General features: G+C 37.0%; 1 protein-coding gene across 3 annotated transcripts in view; it reads right to left on the bottom strand.

Annotated features, from left to right (window-relative positions):
- The window catches only part of LOC130905820 (leucine-rich repeat transmembrane neuronal protein 4), a 172,587-nt gene that overhangs the window by 35,832 nt on the left and 113,766 nt on the right, over nucleotides 1-22,989 (bottom strand). For 2 of the 3 annotated variants that reach the window (XM_057819529.1, XM_057819530.1), the window contains one exon: nucleotides 4,907-4,948. The exons of the other annotated variant lie outside the window; for it this stretch is intronic. In XM_057819529.1, coding sequence (XP_057675512.1) covers nucleotides 4,907-4,948 — 42 coding nt within the window. The remainder of the gene's footprint in view (nucleotides 1-4,906; nucleotides 4,949-22,989) is intronic. 3 annotated transcript variants of the gene reach the window in all.

Below are 22,989 nucleotides of genomic sequence, written 5' to 3'. Positions count from 1 at the left end.
TGTTTCTACCAAAAAGTTCTATTTTAGTTTCATCTGACCATAACACATTCTCCCAGTAATCTTCTGGATCATCCAAATGCTCTCTGGCGAACCGCAGACGGGCCTGGATGTGTACTGGCTTATCAGGGGGACACGTCTGGCATTGCAGGATTTGAGTCCCTGGCGGCGCCTTGTGTTACCGGTAACTGCTTTTGATACTGTGGTCCTAGCTCTCTGTAGTCATTCACTAGGTCCCCCGTGTGATTCTGGGATTTTTGCTCACCGTCCTTGTTATCATTTTGACGCCACGGGGTGAGATCTTGCATGGAGCCCCAGATCGAGGGAGATTATTAGTGCTCTTGTCTGTCTTCCATTTTCTAATAATTGCTCCCACAGTTGATTTCTTTACACCAAGCGTTTTACCTGTTGCAGATTCAGTCTTCCCAGCCTGGTGCATGTCTAAAATTTTATCTCTGGTGTCCTTCGACAGCTCTTTGGTCTTGGCCATAGTGGAGTTTGGAGTATGACTGACTGAGTTGTGGACAGGTGTCTTTTATAGCGATAATGAGTTCAAACAGGTGCCATTAATACAGGTAACGAGTTGAGCCTCGTTAGACCTCGTTAGAAGAAGTTAGGCCTCTTTGACAGCCAGAAGTCTTGTTTGTTTGTAGGTGACCAAATAGTTATTTTCCACTCTAATTTGGAAATAAATTCTTTAAAAATCAAACAATGTGATATTCAGTTTTTTTCCACATTCTGTCTCTCATGGTTGAGGTTTACCCATGTTGACTATTACAGGCTTCTCTAATCTTTTCAAGTAGGAGAACTTGCACAATTGGTGGTTGACTAAATACTTATTTGCCCCACTGTAGCTATGTTACATTAACATACTGGCCACGTTTGCATTTCGTTGTTCATGCATCATGTAACATTATTATACTGTACACTTATTCCGCATGTTGTTCTCTATTGTATTTTTATTTTAAATTGCCTTTCAAGACAACATAACTGTTCTATGTGATTTTATCAAGTAAATTTCCCCCAAAAATGCCACTTATACTCCGGTGCGACTTATATATGTTTTTTTTCCTCTTCGTTGAGCATTTTATGGCTGGTGCGACTTACACTCGTGTGCGACTTATAGTCCGAAAAAATACGGTAATTTAATTATTTTACAAACAGAGGTAGACAAACATTTTGGACCCACTATCTCTTCTAAGGATGTGAAACACTCCCTTCAATTCAAATTTTACATGGGCAGCTTTTTCATCTTTTATGAGTCTCTCCCCTATGTTGCACAATTGTGCATGCCATAAGAAAGAAAAAAAAAAAAGTCACACCAACCAAGAAAGAATAAAGATAGGTTATGTCACTGATTCGCATGTTCTGCCTTGACTGTGGAAAGTTCACCTTCCTCAAGTAAATTGGCCTGGAGATTTATTTCTCCCCTGACATTCTCTTTTGAGATGCCACCAGGAACCTGGGTATCTGTTCTTTGGAAGGGAATGACAGGACTGTTGTTAGGGGGCAGAAGTCGTGAAAAGATATGCCACGTTCGCAGTCTTGTTTTTACCGCTACAACCCTCTCATTCTTTCTTTTTCAAATACAACACCAATTCAAATGACGTGGCGTTTTTGAGTTGAACAAATAAACACATAATGCAAATGTTCATCCTATATTTAATTGAATACACTTTAAAAAAAAATCAAACTGATGAATTTTATTGTTTTAGGAAATAATGATTAACTTAGAATTTTATAGCTAGTACATGTTCAAAAAGAGATGGAACAAGTGGCAAAAAAGACTGTTTAGCACCTGTTTGAAACATGCCACAGGTCAACAGGCTAATTGGGAACATGTGGGTGCCATGACTGGGTATAAAAGGAGATTCCGATTCACAAACAAGGATGGCGTAATGTTAATCTCTTTGTGAACAAGGTGTGAGAAAATATTCATATATTTTAAAGGTTCTGTACGGAAATTTTAGAGTTAATTTAAAATACTTCTCTACTCCATGCATGCTCCACCAATGCCCTGATGAATACAGGGTCTTGACATTTTAACTGAGGCTTCCCCAAAAAACCCTTTTCTTTTCGTCCAAATGAATAAGTAATACATAATAAAAAAAAAATTAAAAAAAATATGAAGTTCTTTTTGGAGAACTTAGACGCCTTGAGTGAGAGAGGACAAAAACAACCCGAGCTGTAAATAGCAAATCAGTACAAAATCGTCTGTGCTGGTATCGGGTTGCATGAATGCATGTGGTATGGGAAGCTTGTACATCTTGAAAGGCACCATCAATACAGGTATGTACTAGTATACTCAGGTTTTGGAGAAATATATGCTGCTACCCAAGCAACATCTTTTTCAGTAAGACAATACCAAACTATATTTTGCATGTGTTACAAAAGTGTGGGTGCAGGGTAAAAAGAGTGGGGGTACTAGACAGGTTCCAGTCAAGACCAATTGCTTATTGAAAATGTATGGCTTATTACAAAGTGTAAAATTTGACAACAGAGACCCCGTACTGTTGAACAGTTGAAACTACACCAAGCAAGAATGAGAAATAATTACATCTACAAAACTGCAACAATTAGTGTCCTCAGTTCCCAAACATTTATGGAATGTCCTTTAAAAAAGTGATGTAACACAGTTGTAAAATTTGACCCTGTCTCAGCTATTTTGTAAAGTGTTGCAGCCATAAAATTTAAAGTTGATAATTTTTACCTATAAATAAATAAACAGCAAATCATTGTATTCTGTTTTCATTTATGTTTACCACAATGTCCTTGTTTCATTTGAACTGGATTGTAAATCGTGTCAAAAGTAATAGTATCCATTTTAAACCAAGTCTCACAGCTGTATATTTCATTTTATCAATTTCGATTTCAAGTAATCCGCTCATACTGGGATCTAGGTAAATTGCTTTAAGGATCAATCTTGAGTGTGCATGGGATTATTTATCAAGAATTCATACCTAAAAGAGTAATACATCAAATAAATGGTAAATAAATCAATTTGATATTAGAAAAGAGTGGTTGTGTGAAGTGTGACAGGTTACTCTTGATCCATCTTTTGAAATATTACAGGAATGAAAGAAATATAATAGGATAGGAATGATAATCTGAGCATTGTACATCCCGACCCACAAGAGAATTTTTTTTTTACATAGCCAATTAATTAGTAGTGGCAAAATAATACCACAAGCATGCTGAAATTATATAGGGCAGATGCACAAATGACTGTCTACAAATGATGACTTTATATAGCTGTGAATATTCACTATTTTGTTTGTGAAGCAGTCTCTAAAATAATGTTTATTTTTATAGTGATGCCCGCAGCATGCTGCAAGACAAAAGCAAAGAAAATACTTTGGTGCCAAACATCAAATCTATCTGCTCTGCTGTTGGCTTTAAAATTGTCAGTCAAGACCAACAAACACTTCCTTCAACAGACCACAAATACAAACACTACATGCTTGTGGAATTAAAAAGCTATACATGAGGTGATGCACCATGACCTGCTGACAGCGTTGGGCATGTGAGGCCACGATAGCAGCCGGCTCATTTTGCCTTAGAGACAGAATTAAACAACCTCAAAGTTAAACACACCACCATCACGCTGCATCAATATTCCTCTTTGCTTTTTACTGACTGCCCAAGCGATATTGTGGTTATGGGAGCACATGTGGCCATGTGGGTGGATGTGTGAAGAGATATGGTGAATGTCACAGCGAATGGTGAAGAAACAAAAGAAATATGAAAAACGTAACTGTATCACATGCAACACATTATGTCAATATTTCCACATCGTTTAGGCAGGCTGCTATGATTATCTAATATAGAGAAAGTTTAATACTGGAAGGAAATTCGGCAAAACATGGTTAAGTGCATATTAATAAAACTACGTAGAGTGTATTTATGACCCAATATGTTGAGTTACCATCTTAACAACAAATGTGCTTGGAGTGATTGTACAAGAATTCGGGGAAAGCTGTTTGCTCGCAGCCACATACCCTGTCCCGTCCATGTACAGTATTTTTATCATTTTATAAATCTTTTGTCCCACTTATCCTCATGAGTGTCACAAGTGTGCTGGAGACTAATCTAGCTAACTATGGTCAGGAAGCATACCAGCACACAGCAAATTTATAACATCTCAACCAGATTGTTTTTCTTAAATCTAGTCAAAGTTCACCCGAAATCAAGAAAAATTTGCTTTCAAATGATGTTTTGGACAAAATCTATTCTTGAATTAAGAACATTTCTGACCAACCAGCTTTATGAAAGTTTGAATGTACTAATTTACTGCATAAAATAAGTCTGTGTTAAACTTATTTTCAGCTAGCTCTTTTTCATATTTCAAGAAATCTTGAGTCAAATTTACTTGAAGCACTGGCGGATAATTTCCCTTATTTCCAGCAGATTTACACTAAAAACAAGGGAATTTAACCAGTTTTAAGGAGGTGTGTTTTTGCAGTGCAACCAATTCATGGCACAACGTGACAAACAACCATTGACAGACACTCATAAATGCAGACAATTTGGAGTGTTCAATTAGTCTACCAAGCATGTTTTGGAGATGTGTTTGGAAACCACAACACCTGGAAAATACTCACACAGGCACGGAGAAAACATACAAAATTCACACAGGAAGGCTGGGGCCCTGGGACATGTTAAATACTCATCCACCCTTTCGCTTCCACGTATTTAAATATGCAAATTCAGCCAATTAGCAGTGAAATCATGGAAATGCAATCAAAAAACAAGTTAACATAATTTACAGATATTAAAACTAAAATAGAAAAGTATCTGATTTTTGTTAGGGTTTTTTCCCGCTCTCACAGGCAGGGGAGTTCCTTTACTTTCCCTGATATCACACCTCTGGTTTAAAGTGTTTAAATGTATCTCTTTCAATTGTGTTTACCTGACAAGTGTTTTCTTTAGTGTGAATCCTTGGATATTTTATCTGTAAGAAAAGAGGCAAGGCATCAGGGTCTTATCTTGAAAAAAAAAAAAATAAATAAAAAATATTGTGGAAAACACAGACAAGACTGAAAAAGCAGTTTCTGCTATTGCATGACTCTTTATAATAAACTGCTGTATTTTAAGCCAAAACAACTGTTGTGTTTGATAGAACAATATGTCAATATGCTGCCATAGCAGATTCATGGCGCATTAAGCCCCCAAACAATTTTTGATTTGTCCGTTTTAGCCTGGAAATCCCCGTTTACAGACGTCGCGCAACCGCTTTTGTTTCAACCCGGCCATAAAACTAAGGTAATTAATTATATTTATTGTATTAAATGTCTGTCGTTTTTAGCTTAGAATCATTAATTGATGTCTCATATTTTTAATTTTTTTTTTTTTTTTTTTTTTAAAGACTTTAAAAAATTATTCACTAGTATATTTTAAACTTTTAAACAAGTTATGTCACAATGAAAAAAAATGGCGTGTGTAAAAAAGTCACGGATAACTACCTCATAACTATCGCTCAATTGTATTTTTTGTTCCTGTTGCATTTTCTCCGATATGTTAGATGATAAATAATCAATCCAAACAAAGAAAATTGAAAAAAAACGTTTAAAAGGGTAAATATATGAAAAAAAAAAATCTCGACCACTCCTTGATGTCTGCGATTTCTGCATCGCGACCCTTGTTATATTCAGGGGTGAAAGTGGCTAGAATTTCTTGCCGGAACTCCCCGACGTGAAGGTCGCCACGGAGCCAGAATTTTTTTATTTATTTATTTATTTTCATTTTTTGGGGGGGGTGGGGGGGGGGTCAAACCTCCTAAAACTACTGAAATGCAAAAAAAAAAAAAAAAAAAAAAACTGTTTTGGCACAGTTATTTTTATAACACATACAAAAACTTATTTTCATTCAAAATTGTATTTTTTTCAATGATTTGCAAAATAAAAGCAACAAAAACAAAACAGCAATAACCCCAACCTCCAGCTCCAAATTTTTATTATCCCTCATTTCCTCACATACTAAATGCCAAATCTAAATTTTAACTACTTAAGAACATAGGATGTACATTAAAATTGAAGTTAATGTAAACATTTACTTTTACTTGCTTTCTTTTTTTTTAATAATAAAGATATAAGTAACAAATTCAGAAGAATAAGTACAAGTGACTCATATTATGCAGAGTGAAATGGAATATATTTTGAAGATTGTGCAAACATTGACTTTTTTAAATCATAAGGAAATTAATAAGTAGCCTAACATAAATGAACAAATATAAGTCCAAAGTGCACATGGACAGCTAAGATGCTCTGAACCTCCGCATCAGAGCAAATAAAACTAAATATGATAAATAAGCCTCCTCAACTCTTTCTCTGCTCTTAAAGACTTGATCCACTTTCTGTTGCATAGCCGCATCAATTCAACAAACTTTTTTTTTTGCTGTTCCAAAAAACATGCACATTTGAACCAATCAGAGCTAACTATCTCTGCTGATCACATTTCAGTATGTCAGCCAATTGAACGGATAAATGACTACAGGCATTTGGCTTTGCTGGGTGCATTAGCACATTCGAATCATCATCGTCAAACACAGATAAGTGCAGCAGCTGGGGAAAACTCCATGGAATAAAATCAATAATAAATATCGGTGGAAACGGATTATGCTACACAAGCAATTTATTATGCTGGTTGTTAACACTTGTAAATCTGATGTTGTTAGATTGTTTTCTTTTTGGAGATGAAATGCATGTGTGGCAGCTTAGCATTTTTCTATATATATATATATTTTTTTATATAGTGTTTTGACAGTTGCCGTCATATTTTTGGAATCAAAGCACCGTGTACCAGTACAGCTTTCTGGCCCTGAATCTTATACCGGTACTGCGTTCCTGACCGTTCTGGCCCACTTTTACCCTTGGTTATGTTACCATGTTTCACCCATAAAATCCCCCCAAAAATCCAGCTGTGGCCATTCACAGCTGTGTCTTGACATTCAGTGATACCTGCTACATGGAGTTTTTGGATCAAAACAAGGTAAGCACGTGATAATATCTCGTTAAAGTCATGGCGTCTGTAATTCTGCTCTCGCAAGCTCTCACCTCCAGATAGGGTTTTGCTTTTTAAAAAACATAAAAACAAAACAAAACAAAATGTTTAAAATTTGTCTTCCCCCAGAAAATTGAGATTTTAAGCTTTCCAATGATGATTCACACACACACATATATATATATATATATATATATATATATATATATATATATATATATATATATATATATATATATATATATATATATATATATATATATATATATATATATATATATATATATATATATATATATATACTGGGGTGCACATAATTTTTTTGCCCAGGTTCGCAGAGGAGGACCTGGAGATGTGACTTGGTCCTCATTGAGCTTGAGAGCCGACCCGCCTGATGCGATAAATTTATGACAAGCTTTACTTAGAGCCAATTAACTTTAATTAATTATATTAACAATTAATGCTTGATTAACATCAACTGGCACAACAAAATTGCCATTACTTTGTAATGTAAAGAAATAAAAAGCACCAATTCAAAATAAAGGGCATTATGCGGCTCCCACATTAACTCCAAGCCTTTTTAAAAGTGGGATGTCCTCCTCATAAGACCTTATTGAACGTGCATGTTTAGCTTTGTAAAATGCGAGCAAAAACACGTTTGTCAGTGCATGTCGCTGTTCATTACCTTTATTCCGCCACTTGTCCATAGGGCGAGCGGGGTCCTGTTTGACAGCGATAGTTTGCTTAATTGCCACATGCTCTATGTTTTTTTCGTGCTTTTCAAAGTTTGGATGGCTGAAATTCTTTGACCCTACATAAAATGCGCTGCTCTTATTGGCGACATTGGGATTCTCACAGCACATTTTGTACCACATTTCCGTGCGAGCATCATTTGCTTCTAGCCATGGTACCTCCTACTTTTCAGCAAAAGTCCTTTTTTTCGGTAGCTCCGGTGACGTCTCTGTCGTCTGTCTGTCTTTTGATGGGGGTGGGGGAACACGGAAGTAATTACTCAGTGTGGCCTGCCTCTTTGACATTTTGAGAAGTTATTTTCTCGTGTCCGCCGCAAATACGGTGGTCAGCCATCGGTACGCAAAAGCGTATGGAAGTCGTTGAGGGCCAGCGCGTTTGTCTACGTCCGGTACGCATGCGCGCATGCGGACCACTTATGTGCACCCCTGTATATATACTGGACTGTCTCAGAAAATTAGAATACACAATATTCTAATTTTTTGAGACAGTCCTGTGTATATATACAGGACTGTCTCAGGAAATTAGAATACACAATATTCTAATTTCCTGAGACAGTCAGGAAATTAGAATATTTAGAAAATGTTGTTTTCTTTTTGGAGACAGTCAGGAAATTAGAATATTGTGTATTCTAATTTCCTGAGACAGTCCTGTATATATACACAGGACTGTCTCAAAAAATTAGAATATTGTGTATTCTAATTTTCTGAGACAGTCCAGTATATATATATATATATATATATATATGTTTAGATTAAAATTTTTAATCGAGTTAATTACAGCTTTAAAATTAATTAAACCGTAATTAATCACAATTAATCGCAATTCAAACCATCTATAAAATATGCCATATTTTTCTGTAAATTATTGTTGGAATGGAAAGATAAGACACAAGATGGATATATACATTCAACATACGGTAGATAAGGACTGTATTTGTTTATTATAACAATAAATCCACAAGATGGCATTAACATTATTAACATTCTGTTAAAGTGATCCATGGAAAGGCAAGGCAAGGCAAGGCAAATTTATTTATATAGCACAATTCAACACAAGGCAATTCAAAGTGCTTTACATCACATGAAGACCATAAAAATCACATTTAAATCAACACAACGTAAAAACCAAGACAAATGATCGCATTTAATCACAGAATAAAAATAAATAAATAAAAATAAAACAATAATAAAAATAAAGCAAAAACTACTACTACTAATAATCATTGAAATCAGCAATGGAGATAAGCACAAGAGGAATAGAAGGCAGGTAGGTTGAAATATATAGACAGTTATGGATATGCAGTGCCAAACAAAAGCGTTTTTAGCCCTGATTTAAAGGAGCTAACAGTTTGAGCATACTTTAGACGTTCGGGTAACTTGTTCCAAAGGTGAGGAGCATAATAACTAAATGCTGCCTCACCCTGCTTGGTTCTTGTTCTTGGAACATGCAGAAGACCCGTTCCAGATGACCTTAGGGGTCTAGATGTCTCATAGGAATCTAACAAGTCAAGCATGTATTTTGGTCCAAGGCCATTAAGTGTTTTGTAGACGAGCAGTAGTATTTTATAGTCTATCCTTTGACTCACTGGAAGCCAGTGTAGCGATTTCAAAACCGGTGTAATGTGGTCCAGCTTCCTTGTATTTGTGAGGACTCTGGCTGCAGCATTCTGTACTACCTGCAGTTTCCTGATTGATTTTTTATCAAGACCTGTAAATATACCGTTGCAGTAGTCCAATCTGCTGAAAATGAATGCATGCATAAGTTTTTCCATGTCTTGTTGAGTCAGAAGTACCTTAATTCTGGTTATATTTTTTAGGTGGTAATAAGCGGATTTAGTGACGGACTTTAGATGGCTATCAAATTTTAGGTCTGAGTCAATAATTACGCCAAGGTTTCTGACTTGATTTGTAGCTGTAAGTGACATTGTGCTAAGTTGGCTGCTTATCTTTGACCTTTCCTTTTTTGGCCCAAAAATGATCACCTCTGTCTTCTCCACATTTAACTGGAGAAAATTCTGGCACATCCATTCATTGATTTGACAAATGCATTTACTCAGGGAGACTAAGGGACTATAATCATGTGGGGACACAGAAATGTACAGTTGTGTGTCATCTGCATAGGCGTGATAGGAGATGTCATACTGTTCCATTATCTGAGCTAACGGAAGCATATAGATGTTAAATAAGAGTGGTCCAAGAATTGACCCTTGAGGGACTCCACACGTGAATTTGGTTCGTTCTGACTGATAGTTTCCAATTGACACAAAGAAATCCCTATCATGTAAATAGGATGTGAACCACTGAAGAATAGTGTCAGTAAGCCCTACCCACTGTTCCAATCTGCTGAGTAGTATGTTGTGATCAACCGTGTCAAATGCGGCGCTGAGATCCAATAGTAGCAGAACAGATGATTTGCCTGCATCGGTATTCCGACGAATATCATTTAGGACTTTGATAAGCACGGTCTCGGTGCTGTGTTGTGGCCGAAATCCAGACTGAAATGAGTTAAAAAGATTGTTTTGCATCATGAAAGTCTGGATATGTTCAAACACAACCCTTTCGATAATTTTCCCCAGGAATGTCAGATTTGATATTGGCCTGTAATTACTAATGGTTGAGGCATCCAGATTAGGTTTTTTTAGGAGAGGTTTTATTACTGCAGTTTTTAAAGTCTGAGGAAACTCTCCTGTTTGGAGGGAAGTATTTATAATCTGAAGTATGTCTGGGGCTATGCAATGAAAAACAGTTTTGAAAAAGTTTGAAGGAAGGATAGAAAGACTTGTAGTTCTTAAAAGATAAATGTTAGTACAAGTTATATAAATTTTATATTTTTATAACTAATATAAATATATATTTATACTAATATAAATATTTTATAGTTTATGTTTTATAACCCCTCTTAATGTTTACGTTTTAATAAAATGTGTAAAATTTTCAATCAAAAAATAAACTATTAGCCCGCCATTATTGATGTCGATAAGTACTTAAACAATGCTCATGGGTGCTGAAGCCTATAAAATCAGTCACACCCAAGCGCCAGCAGAGGGCGGCAAAACTCCATAAAACACAATTAACAAGTGGGCATTTCACTGTACTGTCATTTAAATCTATCTAAGCGGGGCATGTGCATTAATTGCGTAGAATATTTTAACGTGATTAATTAAAAAAAAAAAAAATTAACGCGTTAACGCAATAATTTTTATATTTATTTATATATATATATATATATATATATATATATATATATATATATATATATATATATATATATATATATATATATATATATATATATATATGTATAATGGTACCTCTACATACGAAGTTCGTTCCAGGACCTAGTTTTTAAGTCGAAATGGTTTTATGTTGAGCAGGATTTTCCCATAAGAATACATTATAATTCCATTAATTCGTTCCACAGCCCAAAAACCTACACTAAACCCTTAATAAATACTGCTGGCACAATTAAAAATGGCAATTACACATAGCAAAACAGATAAATTATAAATAAAAATCGGAATTAAAATATAATAATAATAATTCCTGTAATAAGGTAATGAATCTGGTTCTAATGTGGCCGACATTTTTTCCAGTACCTGAACGCACCGCGTGACTGACGTGACACAGAGAGGAGCGGTGCGGTTGAGTTTACTTTAGCTTTCAATGTTTTCTTGAGTACACAGTCAATTGCAGCGAACAGAAGGTATTTTGTGTTGGATAACTTCTGAAACAAATGATAAAAACCTGACAAAGCTGGCGATTTTTCCTTGGCGATGTAACCACAATAATAATTGTCAACTTAACTTGACAATTGGCGAACAGTGGTCGAAGGAGGACCGTAGAGATGCATTGTTGAGCCAGTTCACAGATGCGCACCCCATGCTCATATTTCTGTTTAATTTGCATCTTCATTTAGAAGGTAAGCGCCACCTTTTTCCTTGTTTCACCACTTGTACCAACCTTTTTGAAATCTGTGTTGATTTCTCTCACAAGAAAGTCAGCCGTTCGTCCGTCTGTGGTGCTGTCATGTCGTCGTATTTCGAGTATATCGTCGGATATAGAAACAAATGGCGAATCAAATTTTACGTCGGATGTCGAAAAGATCGTGTGTCGAAGCGATCGTATATATATATATATATATATATATATATATATATATATATATATATATATATATATATATATATATATATATATACATACATATATATATATATATATAATTTGCCTCAAGGCCTCACACGCAGAGTTATTTGCACAAACGGCAAGAGGTGAGGATGCCCTCCGGTGCAGTGTCATATGTGACTAACACACTATATTGGTTGAAAGATCTGCATTGCTTCCTCTTTATTGTCATTGTTAGTTGTATCGTTATTGTTTGTTGCAATTTAAGGCTTGCCATGTTCTTTTCTTGGATGCTGTCCAAATCGCCATTTCCATTTATATATAATAATGTTTTATTTATTTCACAATGCAATTCTCACACAATAATACTGTCTATAATTACCAAACCTGCTCAGCATGATAACATAGTAAATATGTCCAAAGGCACTAGCAAGCTCATGTTACTTGATTATTAAGGCTGGTTTATACCAGACGCGTTGAACTTTCCACGTGAAAATGAGACGCACAGAGTTCATCCGGCACACGTTTCTCAGAATGTATATTCTGTGCTGCTCCGAATAGCTCTGTGCGGCGTACCCCCGTGGGTGAAACCGATATTCTCCCAGACTACAGAAGGCAGCAAAAGGTGTATTTATGGCATACGAGCAACTTCATAACAGAATTAGAGAATCCATTTTTCTGCAACATGGGAAAGCACGTGGCTCTCAAAAAGGAAGACTAAATTCTTTCTTGTTTGAGGGAATTCTGACCCCAGTGTTCTTTATCGGTCAAATCGTAAAAATGTTTGTACTTGCAAACCTTTGCAATTAGTAGTGCGTCCAGGATGTTTTTTCACAGGACGTAACAAATCCTCTCTGCCCGCCTCCACCAATAAAAGGTCGTACGCCGTGCACGGAAACATCCACGTGGTTTAAAAATTGGGGCAATCTAACACGTTCGTGCGTCGCGCGGAAAGGCGTGGTTGCTGAGATGTCATTTTTTTATGTAAAACCATGCAGACAGCGGGGATGCGTCAGGTATAAACCAGCCTTTAGTCCTTCCCCAGCAAATTGGCTTATAGCAGTGGGCGAAAAAATCGATTATTTGATGCATCGAGATTCAACACGTGACAATCCGATTACGATCCATAAATGTGCAAAAACGATGATTTTCGCTAATAACTTTATGACAGTCACTTGTAGCTGAACGAAATTCAATTCAAGACACGTCTGCCGCCCGGACACCTTTAACAGACGCACGCACATTGTTAGAATGGATGCAGCTGAAGTTACTGAGTGAGCGATTTACTCCTGTTCAATAGGCTCGAAAATAAATTTGTGTATGAGAAAGGCAGGGTGGTTGCGGTTTGGGTCCTATTCTGTGCACAACTTATTTTTTAGAGCGAGAGGAGAAGAGAGACAGTTCGTTAATCCTTGTCTTTCATTTGTCGAGCAGTAGGTTCAAGTCGTGTTGATTGGAAAAAGTCCGTAGTGTTTTGCTAAGTCCAGTGTCCGTCTATCAGAGGTGAGTACACGAACCCTCTTGTACTGTTTAGCTTTTGTTGTTGTTGTTTTTGAGATGTTACTAGTTAACTATGCTAATTTGCGACTTCGCTAACATGTATTTCCATGTCAATTTGTGTGTTGTTTGGTGGAGCACAAAAGTTACTCCAGATGCTGAACGTTTAAAACCAGGATTAAATACAGCAGTAACACTATAAACACGCAAGATAGTACAGAAATCTGTGAAAACAAAGTACAGTGGGGCAAATACGTATTTAGTCAACCACTAATTGTGCAAGTTCTCCCACTTGAAAATATTAGAGAGGCCTGTAATTGTCAACATGGGTAAACCATGAGAGACAGAATGTGAAAAAAATAACAGAAAATCACATTGTTTGATTTTTAAAGAATTTATTTGCAAATCATAGTGGACAATAAGTATTTGGTTTATACCAAAAGTTCATCTCAATACTTGGTTATGTACCCTTTGTTGGCAATAACAGAGGCCAAACGTTTTCTGTAACTCTTCACAAGCTTTTCACACACTGTTGCTGATATTTTGGCCCTTTCCTCCATGCAGATCTCCTGTAGAGCAGTGATGTTTTGGGCTGTCGTTGGGCAATACGGACTTTCAACTACCTCCTCACCCCGTGGCGTCAAAATGATAACAAGAACAGTGAGCAAAAATCACAGAACCACACGGGGGGACCTAGTGAATGACCTACAGAGAGATGGGACCACAGTAACAAAGGCCACTATCAGTAACACAATGCGCCGCCAGCGACTCAAACCAGACGTGTTCTCCTGCTTAAGCCAGTACATGTCCAGGCCCGTCTGCGGTTCGCTAGAGAGCATTTGGATGATCCAGAAAAGGACTGGGAGAATGTGTTATGGTGAGATGAAACCAAAATAAAACTTTTTGGTAGAAACACAGGTTATCTTGTTTAGAGGAAAAAGAATACTGAATTGCACCATACCCACTGTGAAGCATGGGGTGGAAACATCATGCTTTGGGGCTGGTTTTTATTTTGCAAAGAGACCAGGACGACTGATCTGTGTAAAGGAAAGAATGAATGGGGCCATGTGTCAAGAGATTTTGAGTGAAAATCTCCTTCCATCAGAAAGGGCATTGAAGTTGAGACGTGGATGGGTCTTTCAGCTAGACGATGGTCCCAAACACACAGCCAGGGCAACAAAGGAGTGGCTTTGTAAGAAGCATTTCAAGGTCCTGGAGTGGCCTAGCCAGTCTCCAGGTCTCAACCCCATAGAAAATCTGCAGAGGGAGTTGAAAGTCCATGTTGCCCAACGACAGCACCAAAGCATCACTGCTCTACAGGAGATCTGCATGGAGGAATGGGCCAAAATACCAGCAACAGTGTGTGAAAAGCTTGTGAAGAGTTACAGAAAACGTTTGGTCTCCGTTATTGCCAACAAATGGTACATAACAAAGTATTGAGATGAACTTTTGCTATGACCAAATACTTATTTTCCACCATGATTTGCAAATAAATTATTTAAAAATCAAACAATGTGATTTTCTGGGTTTTTTTCCACATTCTGTCTCTCATGGTTGAGGTTTAACCATGTCGACAATTACAGGCGTCTCTAATATTTTCAAGTAGAACTTGCAGAATTAGGGGTTGACTAAATACTTATTTGCCCCACTGTATATTGGACAAAAGTAGTCTTATTTCTAAAGACACTTTGTTTATTTCCAGAAAATGTGGAATTCATTCCACCACCATAAATTGTATTGTATTGTTGAGAGAAATAAGTACTGCCTTTGAAACAGCTAATGTTTTTGCACCTTCTCGTGAATAAGAGCATCTCAAGGTCAGCTGTGTGTTGTACAGGCATGTTAAGAAATAAGTACTGCCTTTAAAATAGTTAATGTTTTTGCACTTTCTTGTAAAAAAAAAAAAAAAACAGCTTGAGGGCAGCTTTTTGTTGAATGGGCATGTTTCCATCGTTCCTGTTGAATCATTAGGATATTTTAAAATAAATAATGGACACAAATTTGTTGGCTACTTTATTAATCAGTAATGTATGATGCATTGATAACCGTGATAATCGTTATCATCGTCAATAACGTGATCATCGTTCAGTCATCGAATCATTGCACCCTGAATCGTAATCGAACCGAATCGTGGGGTGCTTAAGATGGCAGTCACCTATTGGCTTAGGTGTGCATATTGCCCGATGTCATATTAAGGCACAGGCCTTCTGTTATCGATCCCGATTGAAACTCCCTGCCTATCTCTCCTATACATGTGGTCACATTCATGCATGTGCACTTCCATTGGTGTTTGACACATTCTTCGGGTATGCAGTGTTAACTGCTGTTTTTACATTTTTACAATTTTTGGCGGGTAGAATGAATTTTGGTTCTAATTGATTATCTAAATTTGAAATAAAATAGTGACTACTAATAATTGTATTTACCTTGTTAATGTTCTAACAATAAATGAATTCCTTATATATGCATGAAGTAGTAGTACATAGGTTAATGTTTCAAATGAATAAAGTAGGGCTGTCAAACGATTAAAATTTTGAATCGAGTTAATCACAGCTTAAAAATTAATCGTAATTAATCACAATTCAAACCATCTATAAAATATGCCATATTTTTCTGTAAATTATTGTTGGAATGGAAAGATAAGACACAAGACAGATATATACATTCAACATACTGTACATAAGTACTGTATTTGTTCATTATAACAATAAATCAACAAGATGGCATTAACATTAACATTCTGTTAAAGCGATCCATGGATAGAAAGACTTGTAGTTCTTAAAAGATAAATGTTAGTACAAGTTATAGAAATTTTATATTAAAACCCCTCTTAATGTTTTCGTTTTAATAAAATTTGTAAAATTTTAAATCAAAAAAATAAACTAGTAGCTCGCCATTGTTGATGTCAATAATTACCAAATTCTCATGGTGCTGCACCCATAAAATCAGTCGCACCCAAGCGTCAGCAGAGGTCGACAAAACTCCAAAAAACAAGAAACAAGTGCATATGACCCTGTGCTGTCATTTTAATCTGTTTGAGCGGGTCATGTGCGTTAATTGCGTCAAATATTTTAACGTGATTAATTTTAAAAAAATAGTTACCACCCGTTAACGCGATAATTTTGACAGCCCTAGAATAAAGTAAACAAACACACATGAACGTAATATGTTTGTTTAGCTTTTGACAACGGTTTTTCTTCCATGGCCTCTTTGGAAATTGATTGTGTTCCGCAACATTAGAATCGGTCTTGCACATATATCAATGTACTTATGCCTTTTGATTTTGAGGTAATGTGACAACCATTCATAAATTTCATGAAAATACAATGCACTCCTTGCCCAGCTCATCTTCTCCATGAGTATCTCAAGTATACAATAATGGTGTTTCCAGTTTCGAGAATGAACCCTTAGCCTTGCTGCTGTTTTATTCATGATGTGAAATGGGACGGTTACATGAACGGATGAGAAGGCAAACAAGATAAGGGTGAAATTTGCTAACTCAATAAGAGAGAAAAAAGGTAAACAATCTCCTCCAATTTCACTATCAATGAGTGGAGCGTATCTGAGAGAGTGGTCCTAATTACGGTCCAAATAAACATTGACTGTTTTCTTCGAGAATTATTCAGACAGGTCATGTTTGTGTTTCAGCCCTTTCATTTTTAAAGTTCCCAATCATTAGGGTTTTATAATACAATTTGGGGATTGTTTTTTTTCTTTCTTTTTTTTTTGCTGTGTTTTTTAAGAAAGTGGTATTTTTTTCAACAAATTGAGAAAGGAATGAATCATAAGGAAAAATAATGTTGCTTTCTCCTCTTTTGATGAGCCAAATGCACCGATTAATCCGTCTTTTTTTCCCTCTGGTTTAGGATGTCTTGGCAGATGCCATTATTTTTGTGCTCAGTGTGAGCCGAGGCATGTCAGACAAGATGTGTGTGCGGATCTGCACAAGTGGGTAAATCCAATAGAGGGTATTTTGGGCTCTAGAGGCATGAACAGTCAACTGCTTTTGTAGCCTATTAACAGTCTGCTCTTTAAGGATGGAGCACTGCTTATCCTTTACATGATGGCAGAAGATTCTTGTTTGCTTGGGTGAAGGGTCGATAACACACTTGGTTGGAGGATGCGCCAGCAGACCTCCTGGGGCAGATGTTGTAAAGTTGAATAGGGAGATCACAGATATGCACTATAAAGTGGGCACTTGAAGACGGCCTTCCTCTCAATCATGAAGTCCAATTGTCACCTCCCCATCACAACACCTACCACCTCCACTCTATAATGCGGCCACTTGAATTACTTTTAAAAATATGATTAAAATTACGATGACAATAATTGCGGTCATTATTCCGATACAAATAATTAAAATCACATTAAAACACTTGTATAGGATCTTACACCTTCTTTCTGTGGCGTATCATTACATTGTCAGTTGTGCCAGACATCTATTCGACCCTTGCTATGACAGTATGACCTACTGGTCCAGATCTATCTGTTAAATTGCCAAAAACATGCAGCACAGTTGGCGGTGATAAAAAAAAAAAAAAAAAAGAATATGATAATACAGGTAGTCCCTGGGTTAAGACGTACCCGATTTATGCGATTTCGACTTTACCACGCCTGATTCTCGTCTGACATTTTGTTTCCAGTCAGTTTTTTTTTTTTTAAAGTCGCGTAGCAGCCCTTTTCAGGCTTATATCCCGTTAAATTCCCATGTAAGGTGACACTGGATATACCTGTGTCATAGCCTTAGGCCATGGGAGATGTACCGGGAATTACCCGGGTTGGACACTTTCCGATTTGTGCTGCGTTGGCGGGATTTTATGACCAGGACATTACGTAATTTTTGGTCAGCAACAGCAACCAATTAAACCACACATTTCCAAAAATGGACGATGGATTCTCTTTTCCTCGGCTCTAAGATTCAGTAGAAATTAAATTTCATTATGTTTCCAGTTTAATTTTGCGATTTCCAGTTTTTCATGTTGATAATTGCAATGTTTGTTTACTGCTTTTTGTCTTACTGCAAAGAAAGAGGAAATGACATTCGCTGATGACCCGGGAATTAACCGGCTGCTTTGATATATGCTGCGTCCCAGTTAAATCACAAACATTATACTAGGACCCGACCCGTCCGTGTCAGTCGACCCAGGAAATTGCTTTCAGACATAAGGGCTACTGTTTAAATCACGGGACTTAACCGGAGTTCAGCGTATGTCTAAAAGGGGCTAGTGTCTCATCCAGCCACCTCTCAGCATTGATGGTAAGTACAGTATCTTATTTTTTACTTTATTTTATTAATATGATGTAGAATACATGTTTTTGAAGAGGAATTTTTAGATTTAGGGGATATTTAGAGGTACTTAAAGAATAATTCTGACTTGCGCGGAAATCCGGTTTACGTCGCCAGCGTAGGAAAGGAACTCCTTTGTAATCAGGGGACTACCTGTAAATCACTGTGTCTCCAGGCATACATCTAGATCCCCCAAGAAAATAACAACGAAACCACTAAAGAAAGGTAACTCTTTCCCTGCAGCATGGATAATGCAGGGTAGGCCTACACTCCTTCACTCACTTTATCATCTTGAATTATCAGATGCAATTCACCCATAACCCTTAACATGATAAGCAGTAGAAGGCGGATGGGTGGATTGTATTATTTCATGCTGAAGTTACATCGTCGTGTGAGTTATGTATAAAAGTAAGATGATTTAAAAAAATAAAAAATAAAATAGAGACAGGGTGGTAGTGGTGCTCGAACAAGAACTGCACTGTCAGAATGTTAATGAGCTGAGGGATACGAGTAGGCGTTGCAATCTGTTGACTTCTGCTGCTGTCACTGTAAATTGTTCTGAGAACCAAACCAGAGGGAGATGATGAGCTACAGTATAAGTGAGAGTGAGTGCATTGGGTTGGGCATGTGTCCACAAAGAGGATGAAGGAAAGATTGAAATATCCAAATTGTTCTCGGGAGAATTTACTGGGAAATCATACACATGTACAACAAAATTGAATCATTATATTGTCGTTGAAATAGACGATAGATAGGAACAGGGATTTCTTTTTCACTGTTATCTGTGCTCCTGAGTTTTTTCCCAGTACAGACAAGAAAACACGTTTTGATTTGTTATACTGCAACAAATTGCTCTACATACAATTGAACAATTGAAGTTTTCATCAAAATACAAACTGAAAGAGAGGAAGTATCTCAAACGCTTGTTTTACAGCAACTCTATTCTGGCAAAGTGAGGCATAAATATTCATTATAGTCTATGACTAAGCTGCAGAGCCGGTATGAGCGAACCAAAAATATTTAGGGAATATAATAATTTTGTATAAGTGGTCAATACGATATACCCTTTCAGAATAAAAACATATGTTCCTCTACAGGGTCCCCTCAGAATTGATAAATCTAAATTCAGGACTTTTAAGACCTTTTTAATGCCATTTCAACTGAAAATTAATATTTTTATTGCACCCATTATTTAGATCATATTGAATCATATTAAATAAATAAAGCACTGAACATCAAATTTAACCTCAATTACTAAGTGTGTTTGACAAAAGAATGCGCATATATTGAAGATACAATTAAAACACATTTAAAGTAACATTATACAGTCTGTCAGAATTTTTTTAAACACACACGCACACCATAATTATGTACAAAAAGAGGAGGAGGACAGGACTCAGACCAGCCATCTTCTCCAAATAAATAATTTGGATTAAAAAAAAGAAGGTGCTGTGTGGTCATTGCAGAGCCAGAGCGTGCCTATACGCCTTTTTTAATCTTCCCCTCTGCGAGTCCGCAAAACCGCATCTGTTTATTTATATTTAACAAACTTTTCCAGCGTTATTTCGTTGTGTAAAAAAATTTATAATGATCATAAAAATATGTAGTCTATTTAAACATTAAGAAAATGTGCGTTTTTTTTTTCCTGCCAACTGAGAATTCGTTACAAAAGATAGGCTTTTATGCAGACATCTTCACAAATGTTATCACACAAAACGCGGGTCGGGCTTTAATACCCGCGGACCAGTTCGGGTCGGGCTGGATTTTTTAGGCCTGATTTTACCTTTATCTTAGTCTTGATGAGCTTAAATTGGCTGCAGTTACAAAGTCAGGAATGCTCCCTCCGGAAAAAACACGATTGTGTAAATGCATTTATAATGATCATAAAAATATGTAGACTATTTAAACATTAAGAAAATGTGCGTTTTTTTTTTTTTTTTTCTACCAACTGAAAATTCGTTACAAAAGTACGACATCGGGAACGCTCCCTCTGGAACAAAACGCAATATGACCAACATTGTGACAGCCGATGACGACCAAAAATGACGTAATATCCGAAACAGATCACCAATGGACTCATTTGAAGTATATGAATGGTGGTTTGTTTTGGTGTTCAGAATCCACAATACTTCTGCCTGCAGGGTTTTCGTTCCACCGACAAACGGACGCATTCCCGATGCAGAGGTGGGTGAATTCTCCGTTTTGCCGGTTGTGGTGGTTTGGCACGCACGAGTCGTAAAAATTCTATGCGTCATTTTCTTTATGGATTTAAAAAAAAAAAAAAAAAAAAAACGTTATCACGGATATAATTTAGGTTGCACTGAGATGTTCTTGAAAATTAAGACCACGGTGAAAAAATTCCACACTTACAACAGCTAATTTTTTAATACTTTTAATACCTATAATAATGGAAAACTAAATTCAATGCTTTTTTAATACTTTTATTAACCCGCGGGTACCATGCTCTACCAACTTCAGAGCGTTTGCAGAAGGCAGAAGGCAAGCCCTTCAATAGTTGTATTGAGTTCATTTAGTCTACATTTAGAGATTTATAAAATAAATAAAACAACTTAAAACGTTTGTCTGCGATAAAAGAAAAAAAAAATCAACAAATCTAAGGCTACGTCTGCACTAGGATAGATCATTTTCTCCTGGGTATTTTGCCGACTATTTTCTATACCTGTCCACACTTATGTTTAAGGTGCGTTTGCCCCCCCCCCACACACACACACACACACACACTTTCTGCAAGGTACGCCTGCATTTGCGCAAACTACGCATGCGTAAAAAGGAGCAGCCTGATATGTTACGTCATCGCCTGCACGGTTTACCTCTAAACCGGAAACTCATTACTCGCCGGCGGCAAATTTCGAAATTACTACACCTTCTAGACTGTCATTGTTTTCTGATCACTGTTTTTTTTTTCGTGAACACAATTGAACGTATCGCGCAGGAGCGAGATTGAAGGGAGAGCTGGCTCGGCTTTTACGAGCAGTCGCCGAGTTATGATTGAAATAAGCCTGACATCGTTACTTGAGATGTTACAATCGATGCTCAGTTGCGCTCTCACCACTTGGAAAAAAAAAAAAAAAAAATAGAAGCATATGTTGTGGCGCTGCATATATTTCCTGGAAGCGGCAACCAGGAGTGCTTGTGCATAACAGTGGCGGTCCTTGAAGTGGCAACAGTTTTGACAGGCAGAAATGTCATGGAAAAAAAGTGATCGCGCGCCTCTTTGACTGGGGGTACCACGCAGGTAACATTTCGGGTTTAATTTCCTCTACGCATTTTTATATACTCATATCCGGTTGGCATTGAGTTGGGAGGGGCCAGCCCCGCAGCTGGCTGATCAGAGACAACGCGGGAGATGAGCTCTGTAAAAAATGCTCATCTCCACGTCATCCGCGATGGGAGGACCGCAAATGGGCACTGAATTGGAGTATATTATTGAGACATAGTTTGAAGGTTCAAGAAAAATGTGTCGAAAAAAAAAAAAGAGGAGCAGGAATGCCACGTCGTGATTCTCCGCCTCCATTGTTTACAATGCCATCATGCCGCACTAAAAATGGCGACAGCATGACGTCACTTCCTTAGTATTCGATTGTTGTACGGAGACAGCAGTTCATATTAAGCGGCATGTAACATTACCCGCCTACATTATCCGTCTAACAACTAATCCGGATAATAGGCATACTAGTGTAGCCGACATGCCGTATAGTCCAACTAATTACATGTTCAAGGCCATTATCATAGTGTGGACTTAGCTTAAGAAGTCCTTCAAGTTTATCCAAGTTGAAAAAAAAAAAAAAAAAACTCAGAAACGAAAGAATCACCTGAAGAAATGTCTTGCACGGTTTCAAGTTAGTGATTATCAGTGATAAACTGTGCTCTGAGTGAGTGTTTTTAGTATATGTCTATGTTCATGCATGCAGGTGTATACAGTATGTGCTTTTTTTTTTTTTGCGTACTTTGTATTCGTATCAATTTGTTGTACTTTCAAACATTAAAAACCATTAGTTTTAATAAGCAAAGTAGGATCTTGCCCAAATAAATATTTTAGGGACCATACTTCTTTAGATGCTACTCACATTCAATCTTGAGCGGCAAATGTTGATACATCTTGCAAGAGCCCTCATCATCCTCGATTGGTGTCAAGTCAAGCTTCACAAAAGTTATCATTAAAGTTGCATAACACCTCTGACTGCCAACGACAATAACTCATGGCATCCGTCTCAATGTTCCATGTTGCCTGTCACAAGCAATTGTGAAGGAGTCCGAAAGGTGATAAGTTAAAAGATGGGTGGTTTCTCGAGAAAATTCAATTTAATTAAA

This window comes from Corythoichthys intestinalis, chromosome 17 (assembly GCF_030265065.1).
Source record: "Corythoichthys intestinalis isolate RoL2023-P3 chromosome 17, ASM3026506v1, whole genome shotgun sequence".
NCBI lineage: Eukaryota > Metazoa > Chordata > Actinopteri > Syngnathiformes > Syngnathidae > Corythoichthys > Corythoichthys intestinalis.
Note: the sequence above shows the minus strand (reverse complement) of the source record. Positions and strands in the feature narration are given on the sequence as shown.